We start from the raw sequence: 27,587 nt of genomic DNA on the forward strand, positions 1-27,587 counted from the left end.
GAAGGAAACAGGACAGGTAAAAGTGAAAGATCGGAGGGGATAGTAGGAGAAAAGGCGACTAGACTGAATCGTCCTTGCCGGGCGTTACAAGGACTCCCGTCTACGAGAAGCAGGGGCTGAAGTGGTGTATTGCCTCACCCGGGGGGCCCCGAAGGGTCCAAACCTACCCCGGGCTCGGCTCAACCACCAGGATGCCCTTTTTCCCGGACACGGGAAAGCCAAGCACAGGCAGACGTGGGCGGGCGAACCCGCATGGCTCGGGGTCCGTGGAGACGCCACACTCCAAACACCTGCTTTCACAGGTGCCCCCTGCGGGGAGCCTTACCTTCCTTGGGCCCCCAACATACCATCAGATATATGTTACGTGTAGAGGTACGCACTGAGAATCGTACAATGACGCCTGCTTCCCTTCCTCTAAGCAAACGAAAAAAAAGCGATGAACATTTAATTTGTAAACTTGGTTTGAACAGAACTAGCATACATAATAGCAGTGGTTCTCAACCATTGATATTTCGCATTCCCCTTCTAGAGAGGCGGAGATGATGGAGGTCCCCGTTTGGGATGAGGGGAATCGAAAGGTATAGGCTATCATAATAATGATTAAATAAATGAATAGAAATAATTGCTAGTCTGAAGTAGACTTATCTCGTTGACATACACCTTAGAGTACTCACCCGAAAATTGGAACGTTTCTTCCCAACATGAAGAAAGACAACTAATATTGCCGTGCTTTACTGATGAGACAAGGCTTCGCGGGCATTTAGGATGCCTTCGCTAGCCCACATTTGAGAACCACTGCATTATAGAAGTGGTGGCATTGTCCCACGTCGAGAGACCCCAAAAAACGTAACATTTCTGAATATGATGTGGCTGCAATAAATAGTTGGTCTGTTTTATGGTCAGCTAGTAGCCTTTCACGACGATCTCGACGCACTGCTAAAATCCTTAGCAGAGAGAATATGTCAGTAGCGTGGCACACACACACACGCACGCACAAAATATATCGATGTATTTATTAATATTACCCCCCCCCCCCCAAAAAAAAAAAACGATTTTTGTGTTGAAGGAGTCAAATGCGACGGGTCAAAGCGAGATATTCTTGAGAATGGCTGTTTTGAAAACGGCCAGGTGAGAAGGGCAAAACGAGAACGGTCCCAAGTGAGGAGGATTGGAATGCGAAAGACGAAACGCAAAAGGACCAAATGCGACGGGTCAAAGCGAGAAGATCTTTCGGAGAATAGTTGCTTTGATAAGGGCCAAGTTGGAAGGGCGAAACGAGAACGGACTCAAATGAGGAGAATTGAATTGCGAAGGACGAAACGGGAAAGGACCAAATGCGCCAGAACCAAGAGAGAAGATCTTTTTGAGAATGGTTGTTTGGAGAAGGGCCAAGTGAAAAGGGCGAAACAAAAAGGGGCTCAAATCCTAACCACCCCATGGTGGAACACGGAAATGGAGCTGATCATCTATTTTCTATAGATATGTGTAGTGATATGGACGAGTTTCCCACATAGATGACATTTCTTTGCTTATATTCCTTAATGAGGTATTCGGTTCGCTTCAAGAAAATTAAATTAAGATCGTTGACGCGTACACGTAGGCATCTCTGGTGGCTTCGCTAGCAGAAATATTCCCGGATATTCCACAATGAGCGTACATAAATGCATAAGTGCGTGATATTCCTGGAAGGAAGCATGGCGTGCAGCTTCCCGTATTTCATGGGCAGCCTGCAAATATGCAGTACATTTTTTTATTGACGAGAGAGTTTGTTAAGTTCACAGGGGGACCCGGCATCTTGCAACAGATAGTTAAATATATAATAGCTACTGTAAAGAAAACAAATGCTCAAAGGAAACAAATAACCTCACATGGCAATCAAGCCATCGTTCCGCCCTTTCGTGCACGTTCCAGAAGATGATCGTTTTCTTCCTCCCTTTATTTCTCGTTGATATCGGCGTGCACACTTTATTTTCTTTGAACACTTTATGAATGCTTGGTAATATTGTTCTTTTTGCTCCATTTGGTTTTACCTGTCTGAACAGCCGTCTTAGAGTCAACAAGTATTGCCCAAAAATTTAGGCTTTTAGTTTTTATATGTTTGACAGTTGATTGTATCGTAGCGAGCTCTGCCGTCCTTGATGATGTAACGCGGCTTATATTTGCTTTTATTGGTATGCCCGTATGGAATGCATGCCCTTAGAGATGATAATGCAGACATCGTGGAACCCCACGTGAAGATGTGACTAAAGTATCAATAGGTCCGGTAGATCTATTCAAGAGCAATTTGCGTTATCACAGGGCTGGGAATTGCTGATTTTGTTGGGATTTCTGAAACATTTGTTGTAACTTATAAAGAAGGGGGGCGGAGGGTACGTACATGGCAAATATGTCGGAATAGCTGCGGTTTGAAAACAACTGGGAATATAACCTTCGAGCGCTCTTATGACTTATTCAAAACCAAATGAATGCTTTTCGGTCGCGAAACTTTTCAGATGGTGTTTGTATACCTGAGTTGTGCAACGAAGATCAGCACGCGAGATACCCTGTGTTTATAAAATAGCAAGCGAGAGTGCTCGCACCTCTGCCAGTTCCCTCAGTTTAGAAGTGCAGTTAAGCAGTACTTAGCACACGCGAAGAACTTCTGCCTGGGCACTTTCGCATTCCTTAAGGAAAGATCGTGATGCTTTCCTTATAAGCACTCCCCGAGTTTCAAAACCACAAGTGCAGAAACAGAGCACCTCAACCTTGTTCCACTTATCATTTTGATTATCAGCGAATGAGGTCAGCTTCTTTTTAACCGTTTTATTTGTGCGTTCAAGGTCATCTGTCTATCCAGGGTTAAATCTATAAGATTGTGTTTCGTAACATATGTAATAATAATTCCATATATCGTAGTTTGGTATATATTTGTATGTTATTGGTGAATACCATCGCAGCAGACTTTCCTGGTCATATGTTGAGACAACGGTGGCAACGATACCACATTGTAATGTCGACGATATTTTGTAATAGCGCATTGTTCATATAAATAGACCTACTTAACACCTATAAACCGTTGTCGTCAGCATAAATCGAGGCATGTACAGTTTTCAAAACATTTTCGCAAGGGCTATGAGGAATATCCTAAATAAAAGATGTCTGATAACCCCTCCTTGCAGAACACCATGCTAATTTTTATAAAAGCAGTTTTTTTTTTTTTCGTTTTCACTACACAATTAATTGTGTCTCTCCCCGAGGTAGCTGAAAATCAAGGCGATTAGACGCCCCCCCTGTTCCAAAGCCTTCATACCATAAAAACTGGCCTCATGCTCTACAGAATCAAGTGCTGAATTTATCCGCGAATACAGCTATTGTTTTATATTTGATGGTTTTCATTTCTTCAATGCTAATTATTCAATAAATTACATTGTACATATGCTGATCCTTCCCCGCCCAAATATATTTACGATGGAAGACAAACGTCCTACTTTTTCTAGATCTCACACTATACGCTCCATCAGCATTCTTTCCATCACTTGGCTAACGCAGTTAGTCAATGCTATTGGGCGGTACGGGTTAATCTTGTCACGAAGGACAATTGATGAGGCGATTATAACGGAAGCAAACTAAGCGTGTAATGGGCGGACTTCAGCCCAAAACAAAATAGAGAAAGGCTAGCGTCGCAAGCGACGATGGCGGCGAAACAGCAGGATCGAACACAGGGGCGAGATTGACTTCGGCTCGCCACGCGGAGTCCCTTTTGTAGACGGGTGGGCTTCTGAAACAATAGGCGTAGAAGATTCGGCTCCTAGAACATTTTAATCTGGAATAAGCAACAGGGTTCTCAAATGTACCACAACGCGATATTACAGAAACAACAAAAACGTGTATCCGGGGCCAGGCATCGAACCTCGGCTTTTCACGAGGGAGGCAAACACCATAATCGTTAGGCCACGGGCACGCTACTTACTTGGTCAGTTGCGCGCGCGGCAATATCTAAAGGTGACTCTCCAGGTTTTACGATATGCGGGACTCGGGCTATTGTTTTATTCTTCGCGTATTTTTTCCATATTTCAACTTGGAACTGTGGAATCTTAGCAGAACGGTTTTAGCACCTTCACCAAGTGGCGCAAAGCTGAGTATCGTACACCGTCCGAGCCCTGTAATGACTTAGCGCCCCTACCGAAGATTACTCTTCAGTCCTGATGTGTTATCGAACCATTTCAGTGTTTCAAACTCTCAATCATTCAAACCCCTTCAGCCCTAGAGACACTTCAGACACATTATACCCTTCAGATCTTTTGGACCTTAAAACATTGTAGCGTTTCAGGCCCTCCGCGTTTCAGCTATTTAGATGTCATAAGGACTATGAAGCATCGACCACATTTTCAATTGTTTAAAACCTCATTGTAAGTTTATTTTAGATATTGTCTTACATGCACGTTCAAACTAATAAATATGATAAGAGCCAACGTTACTCAAACCAGGGCCAAACCAGCTCTTGACAGAAGCGAACATATCAAATAGCCACAAGTGAGTTCTTTTTGTCGGCAGAAATAACTTTCGAGGTACTCACAACGGTGCTGGGTGAATTCTTGAGATAAATGATAGTTCAACTTTTAAAACCGACCGAATGCTCAACACTCGCACAAACACACGCACTTTGTCAAGTTCGCCCGGTCCAACACGCGAAATGATTCAGACAAGACCAGGAGAAACATTATTAAAAAAATAAAAGTAAATCAGGAGGTAAATCAGGTAAATCAAGCAAACGAAAAGTTCAAAGCAGACCAGAGCCCCCATGGTCAAGTCCCCACAAAATGTCGACTCACGCCTGACGTGGCGTGGCTTTAGGAGCGTTGCGGCCTTCGGTGTGGCTACAGGAACCGGAGCGTCGCGGGGTCGTTGTGGACTCGGGCACGGGAGCATTGACGGGTTCGTCGTCGCTTCTGGAATTAGAGCGTTTTCGGGTTCGTCGGGGCTTCTCGAACCGAAGTGTTGCCGGTTTCTTAGAAACCGGAGCGGGGCCGGTTTCGGTGAGGCCTCAAAAACCGGAGCGTTGCCGGTTTCAAGAAGGGTCGGGTCAGAACAGCCCCCTCCGTTTATCGCGATCCTCTTCTTTTTTTTTACTCCTCTTTTTTCCTCCTTTCTTCCCAGCTCTACATTCGTGGCACACAGAATGTCAGTAACACGTTTAGCGAAAATCACGAGCGCAAAACCAACATTCAGTGTCGTTGACAAAATTCTGAGCACTGTCGAGGTGTAGTTTCTGGTGTCGTCACGGTAGTGTCCCCGGCGTATTTTTTGCTCGCTTGAAAGTTTATGAAGCCGGACGAACCAATAAGCGGAAGAAACTAGGGAGTGAAATAACTCTTTTATCCGCACAATGAGCTGTTTTAGGAGGTGTATCTACGTGTGTTGGGTCGGGATGACGACATTTTAGCGATAGCTTGTTGCTGCCGCCCGATAGAAAATTAACAAATAGCTTCCCCGACGGTCCAATCCGAAAGGGTCACGTGATCTTCCGCAGACCTGTTGAAACTATTTGAAGGGTTCAGTGCTTTTTACTAAAAAAATTTTCAGAGACACGACGGCCTTCTGAAAAAAAATATGAAGGTCTTCACACACCTTTCAGAGATTCTTGGGGGTATGTCAGGCCTCCTAGAAAACATCAAAAGAAATCTCTCACTTCTCCAAAAAATTTAAATTTCGAAACTTTTTAAAACTTCTGGTGGGTCCTGCCTACAAATGTTTAATATGGATGCTATATATTAAGTGCTTTTCGAGATCCGTTAAGATCTCGAAAATATCTGTGTTTGGTTCGAATGGGAGTGTGATATATGGTAAAAATCAAATAGGGTCTGAGGAGATAACTTGAACCATACCTCGGCGCGCACCCTCACACTCTCCTGTCCAATCGAAGATCACATATACACTTCTGCGTGAGCCTAGTTAGGCATTTTGTCTTCAGAGCAGGGTTGGGCAGAAATACTCAAAAATGTATTTGAAAATACAAATACTGGGATACATTAAAATAGTAGCTAAAATACTGATACTAAAATATATCTGTAAAAATGTATCGCGATACGTATCGGAAATACATCTTAAATAGAGGCAAAAAGTATTTGGAAATACAAATACAGGAATACATCTTAGGGAGGGCAGAAATACAGATACAAAAATTCTGATACTGGAATACATTTTTCGAATTGGTTTGAGCGCCAACTGAGATGAAGCTTGAAGATTAAAGTGGAAGTTTCTGATCCCGAAATTACTTTCCCGTAGGCTTGGCACTTTGCTTTGAAGGTAGTGGTTTCAGACGACGAGGGGTCTTCAATGGGCTTAAAAAAACGTTTCATCAAGGACTGTCCGCTGTCCCTTCCCTGACATCCTGTCTTTCTGACGAGAAATGCGAGAATACTTCGATCTCTAAATAAATTCTATGTCATCCTAAATCCCATCAAAACGTCACAACGCCTGTCCAATATAAGGACGCCCCTGTCAACATGGATCAAATGATGTCATGGTGGAATGAACGGGTATTCTTGATCTGTAGTTGTGACCTTGACCATGCAACTTTACCACGTTGCTGTAAGAAAGGACAATACGTACTATTATTGTAGGTTATCTCGTTGAAGATCATGCAGGCGCATTTGGAATTTTCAAGAATAGTGAACCACCTGAAACATTCTGGAACACATGCCTTCTGTTACGGCTGAAAAAACGATACGGTGGCATCCCTGTTATGAAGGTCCTTACTGCCGACCCTCCGCCACCGACGCATGGATTGCAGTCCTCAAGTTTCGCCTAGCATCATCCAAACAGAGGCCTCGTGGATTGCGACCTGATATTGCCGGCACAGGTGCGAGCCCTTCGAGAAACAGTGCGCTCGAGACGAGTCGCAGGTGTACGAAGTCTGGGTCGGCACAGCGAGGCCACGTCTCGCCTCCTTTCAAGTTTCGGATCACCAGAGCAGGGGGTCAACGTTCACGTCGGCTGATGATGTGCGGGTGAGCCGTGCAATATTACGGACGCAGCCGCAGACGCTTTCGAATATGTGGTGAACTTCACTGCGTGAGTCATCCTACTATTTCAAGTCAAGCACCGCCAGGCTCGCGCTGCAATGGACTGTGAATCAGATTTGCCGGCTGGGAGTATTGTGTACGCTAAGGCAAGAGAGGCGGTTAGCCGCGGGCATTGAATGCCAGGAAACAATGACTGAATGATTCCCTATTTAAGGACTTGCGGCAGAATGTGCTCTCACGCACTCCACTCGTGGCACGCCACCTGGTTCGAGTCCCCGACCACGCAACATTTCTCAGAGAAGAGAAGTGGACGCATAGAAAAATAGTTCGGAGAATCGGAGGCAAGCTCGGTCGGCATGGTAACAATGCCCCAGCATCTCCTTGACCTAGTACCTCAAAAGTAAAAAAAAAAAAAAAAAAATAATAGATGCGCACGGATTTTTTTTTTCCTCGGAGGGGGGGGGGGTGGGGGGGGGGGTGTATTCTTCAAGAAATGTATTGAAATACATTTCACCCAGATTGTATCGCGATACAAAGAAACATTCCAAATGTATTTCGATACGGGAATGCAGATACTGGTGGAAAAAATGTATCGCGATACAGAAATACAGATAAAAAATGTGTTTCTGAAATACTATCGCGATACATTCGTATCGCGATACTGCCCAACCCTGCTTCAGAGCTATCTTTAATAAATGCTCTGAAGTGTCCTGCCAGACCGAGGAACACTCGGTGAGAGTGTGCGTTAGACGATTTAACAAGTTGAAAAATTCTTGCCACAGACTCTTCTTTTGTGTTTTCTGTAGAACCGTTAAAAGCTTTACCGAAATACACTACCTGGATCTGGAAGAACTTCCTCTTCTTGAATTTAACCTCCAGTTTTGCGGAGCTAAGTGTTGACAACACTTGTAATGAGTGTAGCCGGTGTTCCTCCTTTTTTTTAAGTATACAACGATGTCGTCGATGTACACGCTGAAAAAAGTCTCCAAGTGCGAATTCAGGACCTGGTTCATTATCTTCTGAAACCACGCAGGGGAAGTCTTCCAGCCACATGAGAGGCCGTTATACTCATACAGGTCAAAGGGTGTTGTGAACGCTGTATACATCTGGGTTTCCTTGCACAGGTCAATCCGCGAAAAGTATTGGCAACCTCTTGTTTCATCTATGATGGCTGCAATTCGTGGCATTGGGAAAGGGATTAGATCAGTCTGCTTGTTCAAAGCACGGTAGTTCGTGCACAGCCTGAAAATCCCGTCCTCCTTGGGTGCAGTGGTAATAGGAGACGCAAACGGAGACACCGGAGGCCTGATGATGCCTCTGGTCATGTTATAGGGCTTTTTTACGGACCACTCTCTTGTCACTGATGCTGTCGGACACCGTGAATTCGGAGTAGCTGGTGGGTAGCCGCCAATGCTGAACCATTCAGCGTATAACTTAGACATTTCTTTAGCTGTAGTAAAAAGCTTCGGCGGCGAAGTACCTGGGGGATTGCTGGCCAAAAGTCTGCGGTCAGCCGTATTTTCGACTGTGACTTTATCCTCCTAATAGATGTTTATATTTTAGCCATTTCATGCCTGGCCGTGAGAGTAGGAAGTCATAATCCACCCCACCAATCACCAGAGCAACAACTTCAATACTTTGACCATCTAAGTTAATGGTGACAGTTGTCCATTCCTCATAAAGGTCTTTCTTCCCGTTATAACTTTGAACTTGAATTGTTTTTCCTAAGTAGGTCTTCAATACGTCTGTTTTTGTCTTGTTTACGATCGATATCGAGGTGCCGCTATCAAGAACACGTGTCTTACGCCCATCAATATCAACGGTGATATGTAAGAGGCTCGAAGATAAGTACACAGTCTCATTTGGCATCTTCGGGTGAGACTGTTCACTCTCATTTATTCGTTTTTGTTTCTTGTACTGAACCTCCCCGCTGCTACGCGGCATCCGTAAAGCGGACCGCCTGGTTGTGACTATAGTTGTAACTTGGCCGTTCCCACGGACGCCTTGCTGACGCATATCATTTGGTATTGTACTCCGAGTTACAGCGTTATGATGACGATTTTTATCTATGGCATGGCGAAAGTTTGGTGTCATGGGCACGACAGCTCGAGGAAGAAAACTTCTGTCGATGGGGTTAGTGGAGATAGTGATGTCTTGCACGCTCTGAAGCAAGTCTTCCACGGACTTGAGATTTCGAGCATGCACTTGATTTTTATTTTATGGTGGGGGGGGGGGGGGGGGTTACGTGTAAGTCTATGAAGTAACAATGATACATTTTCGACTCTGGCAAGTGGGGTTCGGCAAGTTGAAGGAGCTTTCTCGTCTCAAAAAAATATTTTAGGATCAGACCTGTCTTGTACTTGTAGAAGACAGCTTGATCCGATCTGTCTACGGGATTCCTCTTGAAACTGGTGAGAAAACTTGCCTTCCAATCATTCCAGCTTGCTTTCGGGTGGTCCACTAGGTGAAGCTCAAACCAAATTCTTTGCGACGATCGTAGAGAAAAAAAAGGAAAAGGCGCATGTTCTTGATGAGGTCCTGCTCCTAGTTTCTGGAGTTCTTCTAACGAGCATACTCATAGAACTCAATCCATACTTCCGGACTCTATGAATATCCGTCAAACATGTCAGGTTTCACTGTTGCGAATCTAGGTTTCTCCTTTTCTGTCATGAAAGATACGTTGGCCTGCATCGGCTCATTTCGCTGTGTTATCTGCTGTTCCTGTAGCTGCAGGTCTTGTAGCATCATTGCCATACTCGAGGTAGAGATCGACGTCTCTTCCGATAAATTCCGACATGGTTGCAGGACCATTTCTTCTAAAACTGACAGTTGAAGGTTTCCCTTCACGTATCTCGCGCTAAGAAGTCCCGCGGTCGACTTCTGTGCCCTCTGTGGGACTACCTCGACCAACTGTGGTGTACTGATATGTTGAAGAAGATCTGTCGGGACATTATCTTGAACATGTAACTCGAAAATACAAATTTTTTAGTAGAACTTGGATGTATGTTGAAGGTTATCCACACTTTGCTGAACCTGTCGGCTGCTTTAAATGTGTAGTGGTTTACAAATTATTGTCACACTGGGGATGCTAATCAGACCCGTGTATTCTATCTTACTTCTTTCTTTTTCCCGCCTGTCCAGATTGTCGTCGTCATCTTTCATCATCAGGCTCACTTCAATTATTAGTATTACTATTGTTATTAGTATTATCAATACTAATATTATCATCATAAACCAACTAGCAGGTGAAAGCGCTTCGCTTTGCAGCGGTGGCGCTGTTGTCGGCACGCCCCATACGGATCCGTTTTATCTCAGCGGTATATGCTCTTTGCGTACGTGCTGTGCCCACACCTGATATTTGCACACGCTGACCTGTTTTCAATCAGCGTGATGATCTCTCGGAACGCTATAGGCACCCTGCGATGATGTTTGGTGTTGCGCTATCTTGCGACTGACGCAAGAAACATTGGGTATGTCTGGGAGTGACAGCTGCATTGTTCAAACGTGAGCTATTACTATGGTGTCGTTGCTTAGTCTAGTGTCTGAAGGAAGAAATACTGGGTAGGCCGGAAAGCCGTGATCGTATAGCATGACAGTATATGGTGGAAGCTACGGCCCTGGCGGGCCAATCGAAACGTGACTACGTATCACTGGATTGAGCTTTTACTTCGAGGAAGTGTCAGGGTTTTCGCTGCGTCATGCTCCAACATGTGTGCGTTGCGTTCTTATACGTCGCGAATATCGAAGCCGTCGGTACACAATGTGTGGCTTAGTGTTCACTCTTTGCCAAGTTACAGCGAGACAGGATATAACCGTGGGCTCTCTCTCCGCTGGCGCCTCCTGGCTGTTGCCGGCTGGCTATAAACCGACAAGCACACCGTGCCCATGCAGGTGACGAAGTTGGACGACGTGATCCTGGCCACGGGCTACAAGTTCAAGTTCCCCATGCTCTCCGAGGACGTGATGCCGGCCGTGGTGGACAACGAGGTCCAACTCTACAAGTACGTGTTCCCGCCGGGCCTAAAGCACCCGACCCTGGCTGTCATCGGACTGGTGCAGCCCCTCGGCGCCGTCTTCCCCATCGCCGAAATGCAGGTGCGTGCTTGAACGCATCCCTACCGGACAAAGGACGTATTTCTAAAGCAAAGTGGGTTTGCATACGGCTTAGTTCCGTGAGTAAAGCGACATATTACTCACGACCGACACACGAATGAAGGTTATATAGGCAATATAGCCCAATATGGGTATCATTATGTCCACAACGTTTGCACTGTTTTCTATAGTGCGTTTGACTGTGATGATTTCAACCAGGGACGGGGGCTAACTGAGTAATATTTTTAGAGTTTAAGTGAAATTAACAGCGAAAAACAACGTCTCTAATTCAGCTCATACTTTTATTCATTCACCCTCCTTCCGAAGCCCCGAGGAAAGCTCACCGGAGAAAAGCTCGCCTACTTTTGTGCGGGTTCGGAGAAAATCTCACCAGTCTTTTGACAGACCCGGAGAAAAGTACACCTCAAATTAAATTTTTATTTAAAGTGTTCGTTACCATTAGTAGTGTCACCGATGTTTTAGGTGCTCTCATGTAGGCGGTACACTGAGGGTCATTCCATGCCAAAGGAGACGGCAATTTTTGTCATATTTTGGATATGCTTGAAAAAAATAATATGAATAAAGACACTTTTGAAAGTAAGGATGGCTAAGTTTGAGGGCTGAATTATGTTTATTTTTGCTGACGTCATGCTCCAAATTGCCGGGAATTTGAAAAAACCTCTTGTGTTTAAAAAAATAATGCTGAAAAGAAGCTATTCTTACCACATAATTTTACGTTTGCATGCAATCAAGCATAAATATATTCTGTCTTACCTTGAAAGGAAAGCACCTTACGCCGCCATTTTGGGTCCAGACAGGCACTCCAAACAGAAGCAAATTTTTAAGATTTCTTGATTTTTTTGTAGACAACTTGAAATTAAAATTTGACTAAGAAAATTTTTCTACTTATTTTTATAAACCTTATACTCGACTAGGTTGCATTACAACAGTAAAAAATCATTCGGACAGTTTTTAATTAAATGGTGAATATGTCACTTTCTTCAAAAACTGCCCTACAGAGGGTAAAAAAAAGCCATGTGGGCAACGGTGCTCGCATTTTCTGAAATAGTCAAAAGTTTAACCGACCCATCTGTTCAACATATCAAAAAATTGGAAAAGTACTTTTTGTTATTTTGGAGAAATTAGTTTTTAAATATGAGGCAGAACGGCATCACCTCCAGGCGTCCACCTCGTCGGGAACGCACGCCGTCGTCTGCTACGGTCGAGTGAAACACTGCGCAGGGTGCTTACTTTCGTTAATTATATTTGTATAGCTAAAGCTGAGGATCTTGACATTATCACATGTCTATTTGTAGTGACTAGAGACTGCATATTTTTTTTTCTCTAAACTATATGTCCGGGTGCGCTTGCAAGTTGAATAGCGACAACTCTAAATATTGTTTGGGATACTTTTTATCAAAGCCGGAACAAAGCATATTTGCAGCGCACCGACGTTTTTGTTTCTTATGTAGATAAATATAAAATATAGTCAAGAAATACTATATCACATTTAGAATATCAGTGTTTCATTAGCTTTCAGTTCATCTCATAGGCTAGAACACTGCGCACGTCTGGAACGTCACGGGTGTGAACCGTCTGCCGCGATGTCTTGAATTCGCATGGAAAACTCTTCCTGCACGATGGACGTGTGTGTTATTTTAGCCACCACGTAATAATATTCTTTTGGCACGCTATTTTGAAGGCTTTAATTCCACTTTACATGCGCTGAGGTGACTGGAGACAAAGCCGTCGTCTACTAACCGAGTTTGTGAACGCAGACGGTTCATCAAAATTGGTTAGCAGAATTGGTCTTCCCTTTTTGGTCATACTGCGTTTACTTGTAAAAAATGAAATAGTGAACGCTGGAGATCGTCAACGATGCTGAGCGATAACGGTGGTTTTCCTCCTTTTCAACCAAAAGGTATTGGGGTACAAATACATAGTGCAACTGAAATACATAGAGTGAAACATTAAAAGAAACAGAACATTAAGAGTGGATATTCAGGCCAACTGCCATTCGAAGGTTATAACAAAACAAAAGCATGTTGCGTGTTTACCACTTGTAAAATATATGTCTCCCCTATATGAAAAAAAGTTATGTTGTGTGTTCCTATCGAAAACCCCTAAATATGAGTATTCGCCTGCCCTTTCTGGTATATTGATATCTTATCTGAGTGACATTTGTACATAGTATTTCTGGTCTATATATTACGTTCATGTACATAAGAAAAAAAGAAATGTCGATGAACTACAAATGTGCTTTGTTTCGGCTTTGATAAAAAGTATCCCAAACAGTATTCGAGTTGTCGCTATTCAACTTGCAAGCGCACCCAAATATATTGTTTAGACCAAAAAAAAATATCCCCTTTCTAGTCACTATAAATAGACATGTCATAATGTCAAGAGTCTTAGCGTTAGCTATACAAATATAGTTAACGAAATTAAGTTCCCCGTGCAGTGTTTCGCTCGACCGTACCAGACGACGGCGTGCGTTGCCGACGAGGTGAACACCTGGAGGCGATGTTGTTCTGCCTCATATTTAAAAAATAATTTCTCCAAAATATCAAAAAAGTACTTATTTAATTTTTTTATATGTTGAACAGATGGGGTCGGTTAAACTTTTGGCTATTTCAGAAAATGCGAGCACCGTTGCCCACATGGCTTTTTGTTTACCCTCTATAGGGCAGTTTTTTAAGAAAGTGTCATATTCACCATTTAATTAAAAACTGTCCGAATAATTTTTTACTGTTGTAATGCAACCAAGTCGAATATAAGGTTTATAAAACAAAGTAGAAAAATTTTCTTAGTCAAATTTTAATTTCAAGTTATCTAAAAAAATCAAGAAATCTTAAAAATTTGCTTCTGTTTGGAGTGCCTGTCTGGACCCAAAATGGCGGCGCAAGGTGTTTCCCTTCAACATAAGATAGAATATATTTATGCTTGATTGCATGCAAACGTAAAATTATGTGGTAAGAATAGCTTTTTTTCAGCAATTGTTTGAAATACAGGAGGTTTTCTCAAATTCCCGGCACTTTGGAGCATGACGTCAGCAAAAATAAACATAATTCAGCCCTCAAACTTAGCCATCCTTACTTTCAAATGTGTCTTTATTCATATTATTTTTTTCAAGCATATCCAAAATATGACGAAAATTGCCGTCTCCTTTGGCATGGAATGACCCCTATGCAACACTGCACGTGGCAATGTTTTCGCATTTAACTTAAAGAAGAGCCAAGCATTTATCACATAAAGTTAAGTCCCGAAAGAGTAATGTTCGGCGCAGTAGTAGTTTTTATAAAAAAACACGAACATGCAAGAAAAAAAAGACATCACTGATTTTATGTTGACAGTGTCACACTTCATATCAGGGAGTATATATCTCTAATTTAAGTGGTTCATTCGATTTAAGTCGGCTTAATTTGATTTAAGATACGCTGTGTAGCTAAAAAGCGTGGAAAATTTATCGTTATATGCATTTTGTAGACATGGCAGATTGTTCTATTAATTCTTCCGATTAGTGAAAACAATGCGAAAAAAAAACCATTTGCTGCTACTTTGACAACTATTTTTTTATGAAAACACCGCTATACTAGTTCAATAACCGCGTAGAGTTTTGTCTGTTTTTTTTCTAGTGAAAAGCTGTATTGGCTTCTTTTTCGAGATTTGATTTTTTTTAATACGACATTACTTTCCCAGTTTTTCTTTATCTCTCGCGCTCTGATTTAGTTAGAAAAATATCGGACGTAATGAAGAACGATGTCAATTGTAGAAATGAAGCTCAACTTATTGATCTGCTGCGAAGACCACTGCTTTTTTTTGTCGTGTTCAGTCCGATATAAACCTTTATGGTGTGATGATTCTTTGATTTAAGTGAACAACATATGCACACACTGAAAGCATCATATGATATGCCAACGGTATAAATAAATATTCAGAAACTACTCAAGCTCCAGCCCTCTGCATTGGATATATTTCCACCGTTCTTTTATTTTTTTTAATTAACCTCTTATTACATTTTTATTAATTCACCTGACGTTGTTACATTATGTTTTATAGTTTAAAAATAAATTCTATATGCGAAGTGTAGAATACCCGATTGCGTGTAAGGCATCCGAGCATCCTTCAGCGAAGTGAACGTAATTCACTTGGGTTAACGCTCGATTCTTGGAATCGCGGGTGAGCCTTTCTCCGCATCCTTAAAAAAGCCGGTGAGCATTTCTCCGCATCAGACAATTTGGCGGTGAGCTTTTCTCCGGTGAGCTTATCGTCGGTGAGCTTTTCTTTGGTGCGCTTTTCTCCGCCGACCCTCCTTACGTACAGAAGTGCAACCGCCGTAGAACCACAGATCATCCTGTTTTCAAAGTCGCGCGCACAACCCTCAACCGCATCGCTAAACAAACTATATAAAAGCACATACAAAGTACAGCCACCTTTCGGATTAGACGAAAAACCTTCTATACTGTTTGAAGTCGGAAAAAATGCGATGCTTTTGAACCACGACACGCATATATTGATGCATTTGGTTCGGACGAAAAGCTTCTGAACTCCTATCTAAAACGTCAAACACACACAAAAAAATATTTTGAACCGTGACACACAGCCAAGGTTGTACCTGCAACCCATCACTCTACACAATGACCCTTGCAAGACAGTCTTGACTCATAAGGGATGATCAACCCTACTTTTTTCTCTCCGACAAAGATTGAAAACGGTCGACAAAGAAAAAATCAACCCAACTGTAAAAAATAAAAAAAAAATGATTGATTGATATCGAACGCACGGAGCTGCATGTTTGATTGAAACCTGCACCCTGAGTTTACAGGACCATCAAAAGGAAAACCGAAACATTGCGGCGAAAGTAGAATTCAAAAAAAAAATCTTTTTGAAGTACTACTAGGTGTCAAAGAGGCCTGACTGGGGCAGTTTCTTCGTGTTTTTATCATGTCATCTGTTCATGTTATCTACACTGTAAAAAATCTTTCCTAGAACAAACGAGAAAATGTTTGGCCGCTCTATGAAGAGGGGATGCCCATTAAAATATTGTTCCCCATATTGTGAAAATATGTGAAAAAAGTCGTTAATGCGACGGTACCCTTTTTTCCAAAGTATAAGGATGCCAATTAAAATTATGCACGCACATAATTTTAACGAGCGTTCTTGTACTTTGGTAAAATGGGTACCGTCACATTGACGCCTTTTTTAACTTATTTTCACAATATGGGGCACGTTATTTTAATGGGCAACCCCTCTTAAAAGAGCTGCCAAAAGTTTCATCGTATTTTTTACGAAATATTTGTTTTACATCTCTTTTTAGCTGAGGCACTAAAGTAGCTCATGTTCCGCTGTCCAACATTTTTCACTGAAGTTTCTGTGCAATGATATTCTGTAATATAACTTCAGCATCCTTGATGCACCTGAAAATATGAGCTATATATTAGGGGATTGCAATGCAGTGAAATAGTGAATTCATGCACTTTGAAGCAGCTCTGCTTCTTTGCCTAAAATGAGGAGAAATAATTTGGCACAGAAACTTTAAAATAAGTGAAATAGGGTGCAGCGGAACAGCAGCTAGCTACAGTGTTTCTCACGGGATGCACCTGCAGACACAGCTGTCAGCTGCTAAAGCCTATTGCAAGACAAGAATAGTAGGTAAGTGGAAAGAAGGAAACCACCATTGCACCATGATTGGTTTTCTTCTCCCCACTCTCCTGCTCTCCAGCCTCCGCTCATGTTGAAAGAGTGGGGGGCTCTGTGTTAGGGGTTTGTTCCTGCTGTTCTTGAGTTGCAACAGACGATAGCGACCTGGTGGTTTTCGAAAGTGCAGGTCAAGCTGGCCGGAACATATTAAAATGTCATATTTGCAGCAAATTCTCACAACATAAACACCCTTGAGATGGGGTTCAGAATTGAGACAGCAGCGAAAACGCGAAATAGTTTGGTCGGTTGTTTGTAAATTATTTTTCCTTAGCGCTCTGTAGCTGTTTCCTTCTTTCTCACTGTCAACAACAAAAACAAGTTAAATTATAGTAGCTCTTTATTATATCTGAAATTCCTCCATGGGTGCTCCTTTCGAAGTGTAGGGCTATCTCATTGCTCCCTGAACATGCTAAAGAAATATGTATGTACTCATATGCTACGCACAAGGCTGTCAAAACGATACAAAACAAGGTAGGCCCGACATACAAACAATACAAATAATCCTGCTCGATCTGCAAAGAGAGACCAGCTCACCTAGATGAAAGCAACTGGTCTTGATCATAAGGGAAGGGCGGCACATTTCGGCGCCCAGTGCTTTCCTCTGAGAAAACCTGCGCTTATCACAGAAAACGCGGTTTTAGTTGAAAGCCAATTGACGCAGGAGAGAGGCATTAAATATCTGATAGAGCAAGTGATGTCCGCGACACAAAAGACACAGACCACTTGTAAAGGGACCACAGCTCACCTCCAGTAAAACAACGTGCCTTGGACCTCGGGCGATTAACAAAACAAAAAAAAACTTGTCTGCGCTGCATCTTGCGCTTTACATGCAGAAAACCTGTAATTGCCAGGGAAAATGCAGATTTAGTTGAAAACCAATTGACACTTCAGAAGAGAAGAAAGATGTTATACAGGGAATAATATCTGTGACGAGTAAGGCTGGTTGGAGACAATAGCTCACTTTCAATGAAGCAATGTGCCTGGGCCGGTTAAAAACAGAACAATTTGCCCGGGTCCCAGCCTAAGCTTTCGTCTGTGGAAACCTGCGCTTATAAGGAAAAATGAAGTTTTAGTTGAAAACTAATTGATATTGCAGAAGAGGAGCAAGACAAAACCTGATGCGGCAAATAATGTCTGTGACGAATGAAACATAAACCACTTCTAATGGGATCATAGCTCACCTTCAGTAAAACACCGTGCATTGGATGATTAACAAAACAAACAAGCTTGTCCACCCTCCATCTTGCGCTTTTTGTGCAGAAAACCTGCAATTGACAGGAAAAATGCAGATTTAGTTGAAAACCAATTGACATTATAGAAAAGAAGAAAAATCGAATGCAGCGAATAATGTCTGTGACGAGTAAGGCACAGACACTTGGTAGGAGACCATAGCTCACCTTCAATAAAGCAATCTGCCCGGGCCGGCTAAGAAAAAAAAGCGTCTTTTTCGGACACCAGCTTACTCTTTCGTCTGAGGAAACCTGCACTTATCAGGCAAAATGCAGTTTTAGTTGATATTGCAGAAAAGGAGCAAAACAAAGCCCGATGCGGTAAATAATGTCTGTGACAAATAAAAGACGGACCACTTGTAACGGGACCATAGCTTACCTTCAGTAAAACACTGTGCCTTGGACGATTGACAAAACAAAAAAAACTTGTCCCCACTCAGCACAGTTGCCAGTTGTAAATTGAGCTGCGCATGTGTGCGTCTGTTATACAGTCACTGCACAGTAAATATTATGAATATCATTGTGTTGTACCAATTGACGTATTTGGAAACTAGTCACTACTTATATCAGATATTTCATATAAGTTTGTGAAGTGACTTAGTGAATTTCCCTCTTAAATAAGGAGCATGCAGGGTTCACCAAGAAACTAGCTCACCTTGTTCAAAGAACACCACTCTGGCCGGAAACGCAAACTGCCCCTTGTTCAACGGCAGGCTTGTGTTGTATGTGCCTCTGCTTATCAGAAACTCTATCTTAGTCTGACTTCACGCTTGCGGGGGCTATGATTAACCTGGTCTTAGTGTAACACAGATGCTCTGGTCGGACAGGCACAAAAAGGCCTGATACAAGACCACTATAAAAACAGGAAATAGAGTTTCTGTGAGGAATGAAACACACAACTCAGATAGGCATAAATCACTCACCTTAAAACAATAGCCATGGATGGCTAAGAGCAATCTTCTGTCCTTGATTGGCTGGTGCTTGCTGCCAAGACCTGCATGTATCAGAAAGAACAGTCTTATACCCAATTCACACGGCAGCGTAAATGTACCTTTAGCTTAGGTCCCTTAGCTGAAGGTACCTGTAGTAAACGGCGTTCTGAATCACACAATAAATAAACGAAGCACTTTGAGTTGATGTCGATTGCATTCCTGATAAAACACGAAAGGAGCATGTGATAAACAATTATTCCTCGAAATCGGTTCGATGCGCAGTTTTCGATTATCGTGTGTGAAATATCACATTTAAGACCTAAATATTATTTGTGTTTGCTTTTGCGACACTTTATTCTTTTTTGTCTAAGTCTAAGGGCGCACCTAAATTAGTCTTGCGTTAAAACGTCCAATCCGTCTGGCCACACTAGCCCTAAATCATCTGCGCTTACCAGTTTCGATTCCGAGGTGGGCGACCTTTTTCTGTTTAGCTGCTCCATTTTTCTGCAAAGTTCTCACTGAAGTAGCTAAATAGTGCTTGGCAGAAACGAACCACGTCGGAGTCTCACGGTCACGCCAGTCACGCCATCGAAAGGGATGGACGACGAGGATAAAAGGTCTGCGCGGGAGAGTCGGACGACCTCTTTACAAACTTGAAAAAGAGCTCACAGTGGTGCATCGCGTTAGGGTTCGTAGCATACATTGCTTTCCACGTGCCGCCGCTGCTATTTGCTAGCTGGAGTATGCGTTCCTCGTTACTGTAATATTCCAGCGCATTTGTGTTCACAATCATTTCATAATTTGATACTTATATATATATTCATTTTGTTATAATGCATTAAACAACATACATTTCTATATCTGTGATTTTTATTTTGAGTTTGTAGGTCCGAGGCTACTCCCTGTAGCTGTAAAGGCAGCTTGCCGAGCTCTGTTTAACACAGAACCTTTCTTAGCGAGAGGGACCTTTATGCGCCGTGTGATTACGATCTCCAGCTCCCTTTACTACAGATACCTGTGCCAAAGATACCTTTACGCCGCCGTGTGAATTGGGCAATAGTTGAACTCGAGTGTTTTTGAATAAGAGAGAAAACAAAATACTAATGCAAGACCACCACGCATAGAAAATGGCATCCGAGAGGAATAGAACACAAAACTCGTATAGGCTTGCAATAGCTTGCCTTGAAAAGACTTGCTCTTGGTGTACGAGAACAAACTCGTGTTCCTGATTGTCAGCCCCTTGCAGCCAAGAAAACCTGCACATATCCAAAAGAACCCAGTCTTAGGCCAAGAAAACCTTCACATATCCGAAAAACCCAGTCTTAGTTTAATACAAATGCTTTGGCCGAACAGAGACACAAAACCCTGACACAAGACTACTATAAAGACAGGAAATAAAGTGTCTGTGAAAAATAAAACACATAACCCCGATAGCCATCAATCCCTCACCTTGAAAACAGTTGCCATGAGTGGCAGAGAGCACACTCCTGGCTTTGATTGGCTCGTGCTTGCCACGAAGACCTGCATGTATCAGAAAAAGCCCGGTCTTAGTCGAACTCGGTTTTTTTTGCAGGAGAGACAACAAGACTAATACAAGACCACTACACATAGGAAATGACATCCGAAAAGAATAGAACACAAAACTTATATAGGCGGTCAATAGCTCACCTTGAAAATAATTGCTTTTGGTGGCCGAGAACAACCTCGCGATCTTGATTGGCAGCCACTTGCTACCAAGAATACCTGCACGTATTCGAAAGAACTCAGCGTTAGTCTAATACAAATCAGTGTGTCTAGAAAATTATTTTTTTTTAATATTCCCTGACTCTTCCAGATTTTCCCTGACAAATGTACAGGCGGTTAAATATATAAGATTATTACGACACAAGGCACTGAGCATTCATAGGATCATTTATTGCGGGCTTAATGCAACTTGCACATTCCGAAATATTCGGGTTCGTCTAGTCCGGATTAGACGAGTACTTTCTTGCCGCTGACATCGTCAGTGAAGAGGCCCCAGGAAACATGATAAAAACATGACGCTCAATTGCACATGTCAATGACCGAAAGACAGATGGCCGCCAGTTGCACACTTTCGGATACTTTGGCGTAAGGCTTGGATTGGATTGGGGTTTGGGGGTTTCCCATTTGTTGCTAAATCTAGTAGCTCTAACTGGATCCAGCCTAGTGTTGCACCCCCAATCCAATCCATTCCAATGTAATGTAACGTTTGGACTGGATTTGCCGGCTGTTCCTTTTGCATCGGGTAGCACACTAAACATCGAGTGAGCATTTAGCAGAGCTCGAGCTCCGATCTAAGAAGAATTTATTGCCTATTTTTCTGCCCCGAAGTCTTCAAGCCTTTGCTCAGGGCAGTCGATGGTGTTTCCGGCTCATTGTACCTGACTAGGCGCACTTTTTGACAATATCCCTGACAATTTCCTGATTTTTCCCGGAAATTAAAATTTCCCTGACAATTCCGGACTTTCCTGGTCGCTAGACACCCTGCAGATGTTTTGATCGGACATACATGCAAAAGACTGGCACAAGACCACTATAAAGACAGAAAATAGTGTGTCTGTGAGGAGTGAAACACACAACTCAGATAGGTATCAATCACTCACCTTGGAAGTACTTGCCAGGAGTGGCAAAGAGCTAACTTCTGGTCTTGATTGGCTGGTGCTTGCCACCAAGACATGCATGTATCAGAAAGAACCCGGTCTTAGTCGTACTCGGGTGTTTTCCGCAGAGGAGAGACAACAAGACTAATGCAAGACCACTACACATAGAAAATGGCATCCTAGAAGAATGGAACAAAAAACTCATATAGGCGGAAAATTGCTCACCTTGAAAATTCTTGCTCTTGGTGGCCGAGTGCATACTCATGTTCGTAATTGGCAGCCATTTGCGGCACAGAATACCTGCACATATCCAAAACAACCCAGTCTTAGACTAACACAGATGCTTTGGCCGAGCAGAGACGCAAATGCCTGATACAAGACCACAGAAGGCAAGAAATAGTGTATGTGAGAGATGAAAACAGAGCCAAGTGAAGAGGCTCGTTCTCTGTTTCACCCTAGTCAAATAGAGTGGCTCGTCATGCTAAAACAGTGCGTCTTTGCTAAAAAAAAAAAAAAGCATTATATATATTTTGCTTCATTTAGCAGAGTTTTCTGCTAAGGATACCTGCGCACCAGAAAACGTCAGACTTAGTCACGCCTATTTTTCTTTTGATGAGCGGCAACGGAATCCTCCACAGGTACCGAAACAAAATATAAGCCTAGCAAGCCAGGCTAGTTCGCCTTGATGCAAGCACAGTGCCTCGGCTGACAAATGAGGTTCTATTCTTGGTGCCTTCTCAAATTTGGTGGAAATAGTCAAGTAAATGAAAATAAAGATATCCCTCCTGCAGCCGCCAGTTGAGAAAGAGATTCATATGCCTCGATAAACAACCTGAAAATGAGATCGGGGTGGTGGTTGAGTGGTTCGAGGTGTCAAATTTCGAACTTACAGACTGTTTTGTTCTGGTTTAAGTACTCCTGATGTATGTTTTGGCCCTTATTATATTTGACTTTTTTTTCTATTTTTGGGGGACAAGCACATAATTTATATCCTAATTCACCTTTATAAGCGTTTTAATTATACTCTGTGGCTTTCTAGCACTCGTGATAGGTTCTCGGTGAGAGTAGTTTTAATTTATTTTTTTCTTGCTGTCGCTGCTGCTTGCTTCTTCACACTTAAAATGCTGATAACTCAACACAAAAGTAACAAAAAATGTGTGTCAAATGTAACGAAGATCAGCATTTCCATATTGTACTCCTGCTTCATGCCCCGACCATGCCACCATACCGTAGCCGAGTGCAGTGACGAATGGTCCCAGGCGCTGCGACCCGATCGTGTATGGCCTTCCGGTGTGGCATGACTTGTACAGCACACATGCTTCGTGATGGAGGCAGCGAGTGAGGTGCGACCCGCTGGAGCTGTGTAAGCTACAGGTTTACAGTGTGCAAAGGGCGGAAAGATGCCCCTCCCTTTGCACAGCTCTCAATAGCTCACCGAGAAGCTGTTGCATAAAGGAGCCACAGAATGGGAATAAAAGCGCTTCTAACTGTGAATTACTCTGGAAATTATCTGTCAACACGTTAAAATTAAAAAGAAAAGTATATATCATGTACTACAAATGGAATAAAAAAAAACAAAAAAAACGTCTTCATGTGGGTTTGAACCCAGAGCTCCACGGTTTTTGAATTATGTTCTCTAACTTTCTCAGCAATTTTGAGGCTGCTGGCGGGTTGTTTCCCAGCTTTCCCTAGCTTACAACCATATTAAGTACCAAAGTGAATACTTTGTTCATGTCCGGAAGAATAAACCTCCACATTTTTTAATTAAATGAGCGAGCAAATATTTTGCAGTTTAATTGGGAACAAAAAGGGCCTGTTTGATGCTGAGATTTCTTACGACGCACATATTGATTGCATGCCTCAAAATTCCAACAAGTCATCCACTTTGGTACTGAAACTTATTGTACATCCAAATAATATATTCCTGGGATACTGTATATATTACCATTGATTCCACACCTAAATTAAACATTCACGGATGTCCATTCCGCAGTTTCCTTCATTTTCCTCAGAAGGTATGTATAATTAAGCTACTGAAATTATCCTTGTAAATTACTAGAACACCAACTGTCACAACTTTCTTGTGGCCCTGTCATATGTATTCATAACAACGAAACAAATCGTTGATTGTTTGAAGGAATAAAACGGTGATGTGCAGTAATGTTAACGAGTGGTTGCACAGGAATTGGAAGCAAGAAACCAGTTACTTAATTGGAGAGGCCAACTTCTAAGATCTTACTTGCGGTGGAATGAATAAAAATTAATGTATATGCTTATGCTACAAAAGATATTTCATACGTTTATTGAAAAATAAATCTTGACATAATATTAACTTTAAGCAAGAAACTACTGTGATTAGCTTCGCATGGTATCATGACAGTTATGTGGCGACATTCATCGTAACGTCTTTAGTACCTAAATAAATTATAAGAAGTCTCTATGGCAATGTTTTGTTGTTTGATTGATGCATCTGTTGTTTCGTGTGTGTGTGTTGCGCTTTAGTTGATGGACAGAGAAGCAGCCAGGGCGTCTTGTCCTTGTCAAGTGGAAGGTGGACAGTAATGAAACAAGAACCGATCTCTGGTTATCTTGAATTCATTATGTGGGTAAGGTAATACACAGTTTTATATTAGAGCACGATGAGCACCCAGCAGCTCAAGAAAACAAACAACAACGCATGAATGAAAAATAAAGGCAGGCTATTGTGGCTGCCATGTGCCACAAGGCTTTATCGACAGCTCGAAATTGTGATTTGCAATCGAAGTGCTAAAGCGTGATGCAGACATAGTTTAATCACCCAAGCGAATCGGGGATATGGCAACAAATCACACCTATATACCTATATATATATATAATAGGAATGGGTGAAGATTGACACTTTTATAGCGTCGCCCCTTGTTGGCGAAGCTTGCGGGTTGGAACCCCGCCCCTGGCTCAACTTTTCGGCAGCTCTTTTTCTCGTTTGCTTTCTCTTACTTTGATCCCATAAATTCAATACTTACTTACTCCCCTCTTCCTTCACTACACATATATACAGGGTGTTTCAGAGAACGCAGGCCAAATCGCTCCTGCGAAAACTACTCATCGCAACGAAAAAAGGCTTGTGGCGTTGTGGTCCTGGGCCAGGGGCCCATTTAAGAAAATTATTAAAGTCCGGGATAATTAACTTGTTAATTGTTCTTGACCAATTAACTTTTTTAATATTGTGTTTTAGGGCATGGTTTAAATTAGAAAATTGCTCAGCATCATCGAAAACCACTAAACCAACAAATCGCAGAACGATAGAAGGCACGCGAAGCATTTTACGGCTTTCAGCAAAACCGCACAAATTCCACGGGTGTTTTAATTTCGGTTTGTCATCGGAGCGCATCTCGGCCCCGGCAGCACCGCGCCCCGTGGAGAGAGTCGTCTGCATCGCGCGATGACAGCGCAGCAGAGGTTGGTTGCACTATCTCTTCGCGGGGAGCGGTGCCGTCGGGGCGGAGATGCGCTCCAATAAGAAACCGATATCAAAACACCCATCGAATTTGTGCGGTTTTTCAGAAAGCCGTAAAATGCTTCGCGTGCTTTCTATCGTTCTGAAATTTGTTGGTTTAGTGGTTTTCGATGATGCTGAGCAATTTTCTAATTTAAACCATGCCCTAAAACACAATAATTAAAAAGTTAATTGGTCAAAAACAATTAACAAGTGAATTATCCCGGACTTTAATAATTTTCTTAAATGGGCCCCTGGCCTAGGACCAAAATGCCACAGGCCTTTTTTCGTTGTGATAAGTAGTTTTTGCAGGAGCGATTTGGGCCTGCGGTTTCTGAAACACCCTGTATATATATATATACATACATACTCAAACCTTCCCGCTCAGTCGAGATAATTGAGGCAAACTCAAGCCTCGAGCCCCAACAGAGCGTTCCTGCCGAATTTGAGATTCTAGCCAAACTGGGCCTCTAGCCAAATTGGAGCGTCCAGACTGATTGATCTCTTCAGCCAAATTAAGGCCTGTTCACACATGCAGCGTAGTGCTAAAAGCCTTGGCGAAGTGAGTGATCAAAACCGTCGCTGTGGTCGGCCTGCCATGATTGTCCGAATGCTGACTATGACGTCAGCAAAGGATTCTTCTTTGACGGAACTAAGATGAATGCAAGAATTTTAATTTTGACCGTGATGGCAGTGTTGCATTAAGAGCGCAATGATTTCAAGCTTTCACCATGCTGATTACAATGACCATCGAACTTGTTATTTTCAAGCTAAGGACGTCACGAGTGGAAACCATAGGAGGGCGCTACCAAAAAATCTCGCCGCTAATAGCGCTGACCTTGCGCTAAGCGCGTGCTGACCAGAGCGTTTACCCGCGTTGTATCGCATTGTCGCAACTGTTGCCCAGGGCAGACGATAAGTAGCTGACGACACGTGAGCAGCGCTACATCTGCGCTTCGCTGCATGGGAGAACCGGCCTTTAAACCGTCATTCCAATGGACACCTCCACCGGACTGAGGCAACACTGCAACGAACACCGTGTCTTTTGTATGATACACGAGAAGTGGGAGTGTCTAGCGCATTAAGGGCTCATTCACATTGAAAGCGGATCTGCGTTCGCAAAGCGGTAGCGAACGCGGTTGTATAAAGATCCAGTACAATAGACCGATCTCACCAGTCAGCTTGACTACGCCACCGCTGCCGCAATGCATCGAGGGAACTTTAGCCTTTTTGTACGTGCAACAACCTCGGTGGACGTCTTCGCGTGTAGACCACGAGAAGGCACGAGCCCTCGCTGTGTCTGCCCAGTGGCGTCACAAGGGGGGGGAGGTGGGTGGACCGCCCCGGGGGCAGCGCTCAGGGGGGTGTCGCAGCGGGCTACCACCCCGGGTGCCGCTGACCCTCGTTACGCCACTGCGTCTGCCTCCTGTGAACTAAAGTTATGGCGACTTTACGCATGCGCCCAACGCTTAGTGAGATCGGTCTATTGCACGCGCATTTGATGTCATCAAATGCGCGTGCAATTGTACTGAAACCTTAAACAACCGCTTTCGCAACTGCTTTGCGAACGCGGATCCGCTTCCAGTGTGAATGCGCCATAAGAGGCTCTGCAATACATCGCACTCTGCATAATTCCCCGCAGGCCCGCTGGATGGCGCAGCTTCTGGCCGGCAAGTGCAAGCTTCCTCCGCAGCCCGAAATGTACCAGGACATCGCAAGAACCAGGGCAGCCCTGCGACGGCGTTTCGTTGACTCGCCCCGCCACACCGTCCAGGTGGACTGGGTCCGGCACATGGACGAACTGGCGGACAAGATTGGCGCCAGACCCAAGCTGCTCAAATGCTTCTTCACCGACTACGAGTTGTTCAGGGCTCTGCTGGGACCTACTGTCCCGTACCAGCTAGTACAGACTCGAAGGGCCGCATCCTTGGCCAGGGGCTAGAGACGCTATCTTGGGAACAGAACGAAGAGTTCTCTATCCCCTGAATAGTAGCTGCACTAGCTTCGAAATGACGAATCGCAGCTTCCCAACGTTCTACGCTATCCTATCTTCGATTACTATCCTCATCGCGTACTTGGCCTATAAGGCATGCAGATAATCTTAGATTCCTTGAGTGTTCGGAGGAGTGCTTGCGGTTGTAGAAGGACAGGGCACTTAATCGATTAACTCACCAATTGTTTAATTAATCTTTTAATCGCGATTACTTTTAAGCGGGTGATCGGTTAATTTTTGACAAACAAAACCGATGTAAAAAACCAACTCCTTCACAACGGAGACGTGGTTGAGTACATGAAGGTATATTTTAAGTGAAATTTTGTTCTGGAGTAAACTATAAGGGCGAGATTTGTAACTCCAAACAAGTGCAGTAAGTTATGCCTCTCCCGGAAAGAACAACATCGTGCGATTATCCGTTTAGCTGAGCAGAGACTGTTGTAAACAATCAAGGGAATTTGCTTTTACCGGAGTATATCAACGAATTCCTGCTTCTGAGGCCTAAGTAATCAGTTGTGTGTTTGGAAGCCTGACGTTTCTTAAC

The 27,587-nt window shown here is 43.1% G+C and overlaps 1 protein-coding gene across 1 annotated transcript in view; it reads left to right on the top strand.

Moving 5' to 3' along the window:
• LOC115330892 (flavin-containing monooxygenase 5-like) overlaps positions 1-26,992 on the top strand; it is a 57,866-nt gene extending 30,874 nt beyond the window's left edge. Inside the window, exons 4-5 of the mRNA XM_040212720.1 lie at positions 10,896-11,099; positions 26,693-26,992. Of these exons, the coding sequence (XP_040068654.1) occupies positions 10,896-11,099; positions 26,693-26,992 (504 nt within the window). The remainder of the gene's footprint in view (positions 1-10,895; positions 11,100-26,692) is intronic.
• The last annotated feature ends 595 nt before the right edge of the window (positions 26,993-27,587 follow it).

The sequence above is a fragment of the Ixodes scapularis genome, unplaced genomic scaffold (genome assembly GCF_016920785.2).
Source record: "Ixodes scapularis isolate PalLabHiFi unplaced genomic scaffold, ASM1692078v2 ptg000323l_1__unscaffolded, whole genome shotgun sequence".
In the NCBI taxonomy this organism is placed as follows: Eukaryota; Metazoa; Arthropoda; class Arachnida; order Ixodida; family Ixodidae; genus Ixodes; species Ixodes scapularis.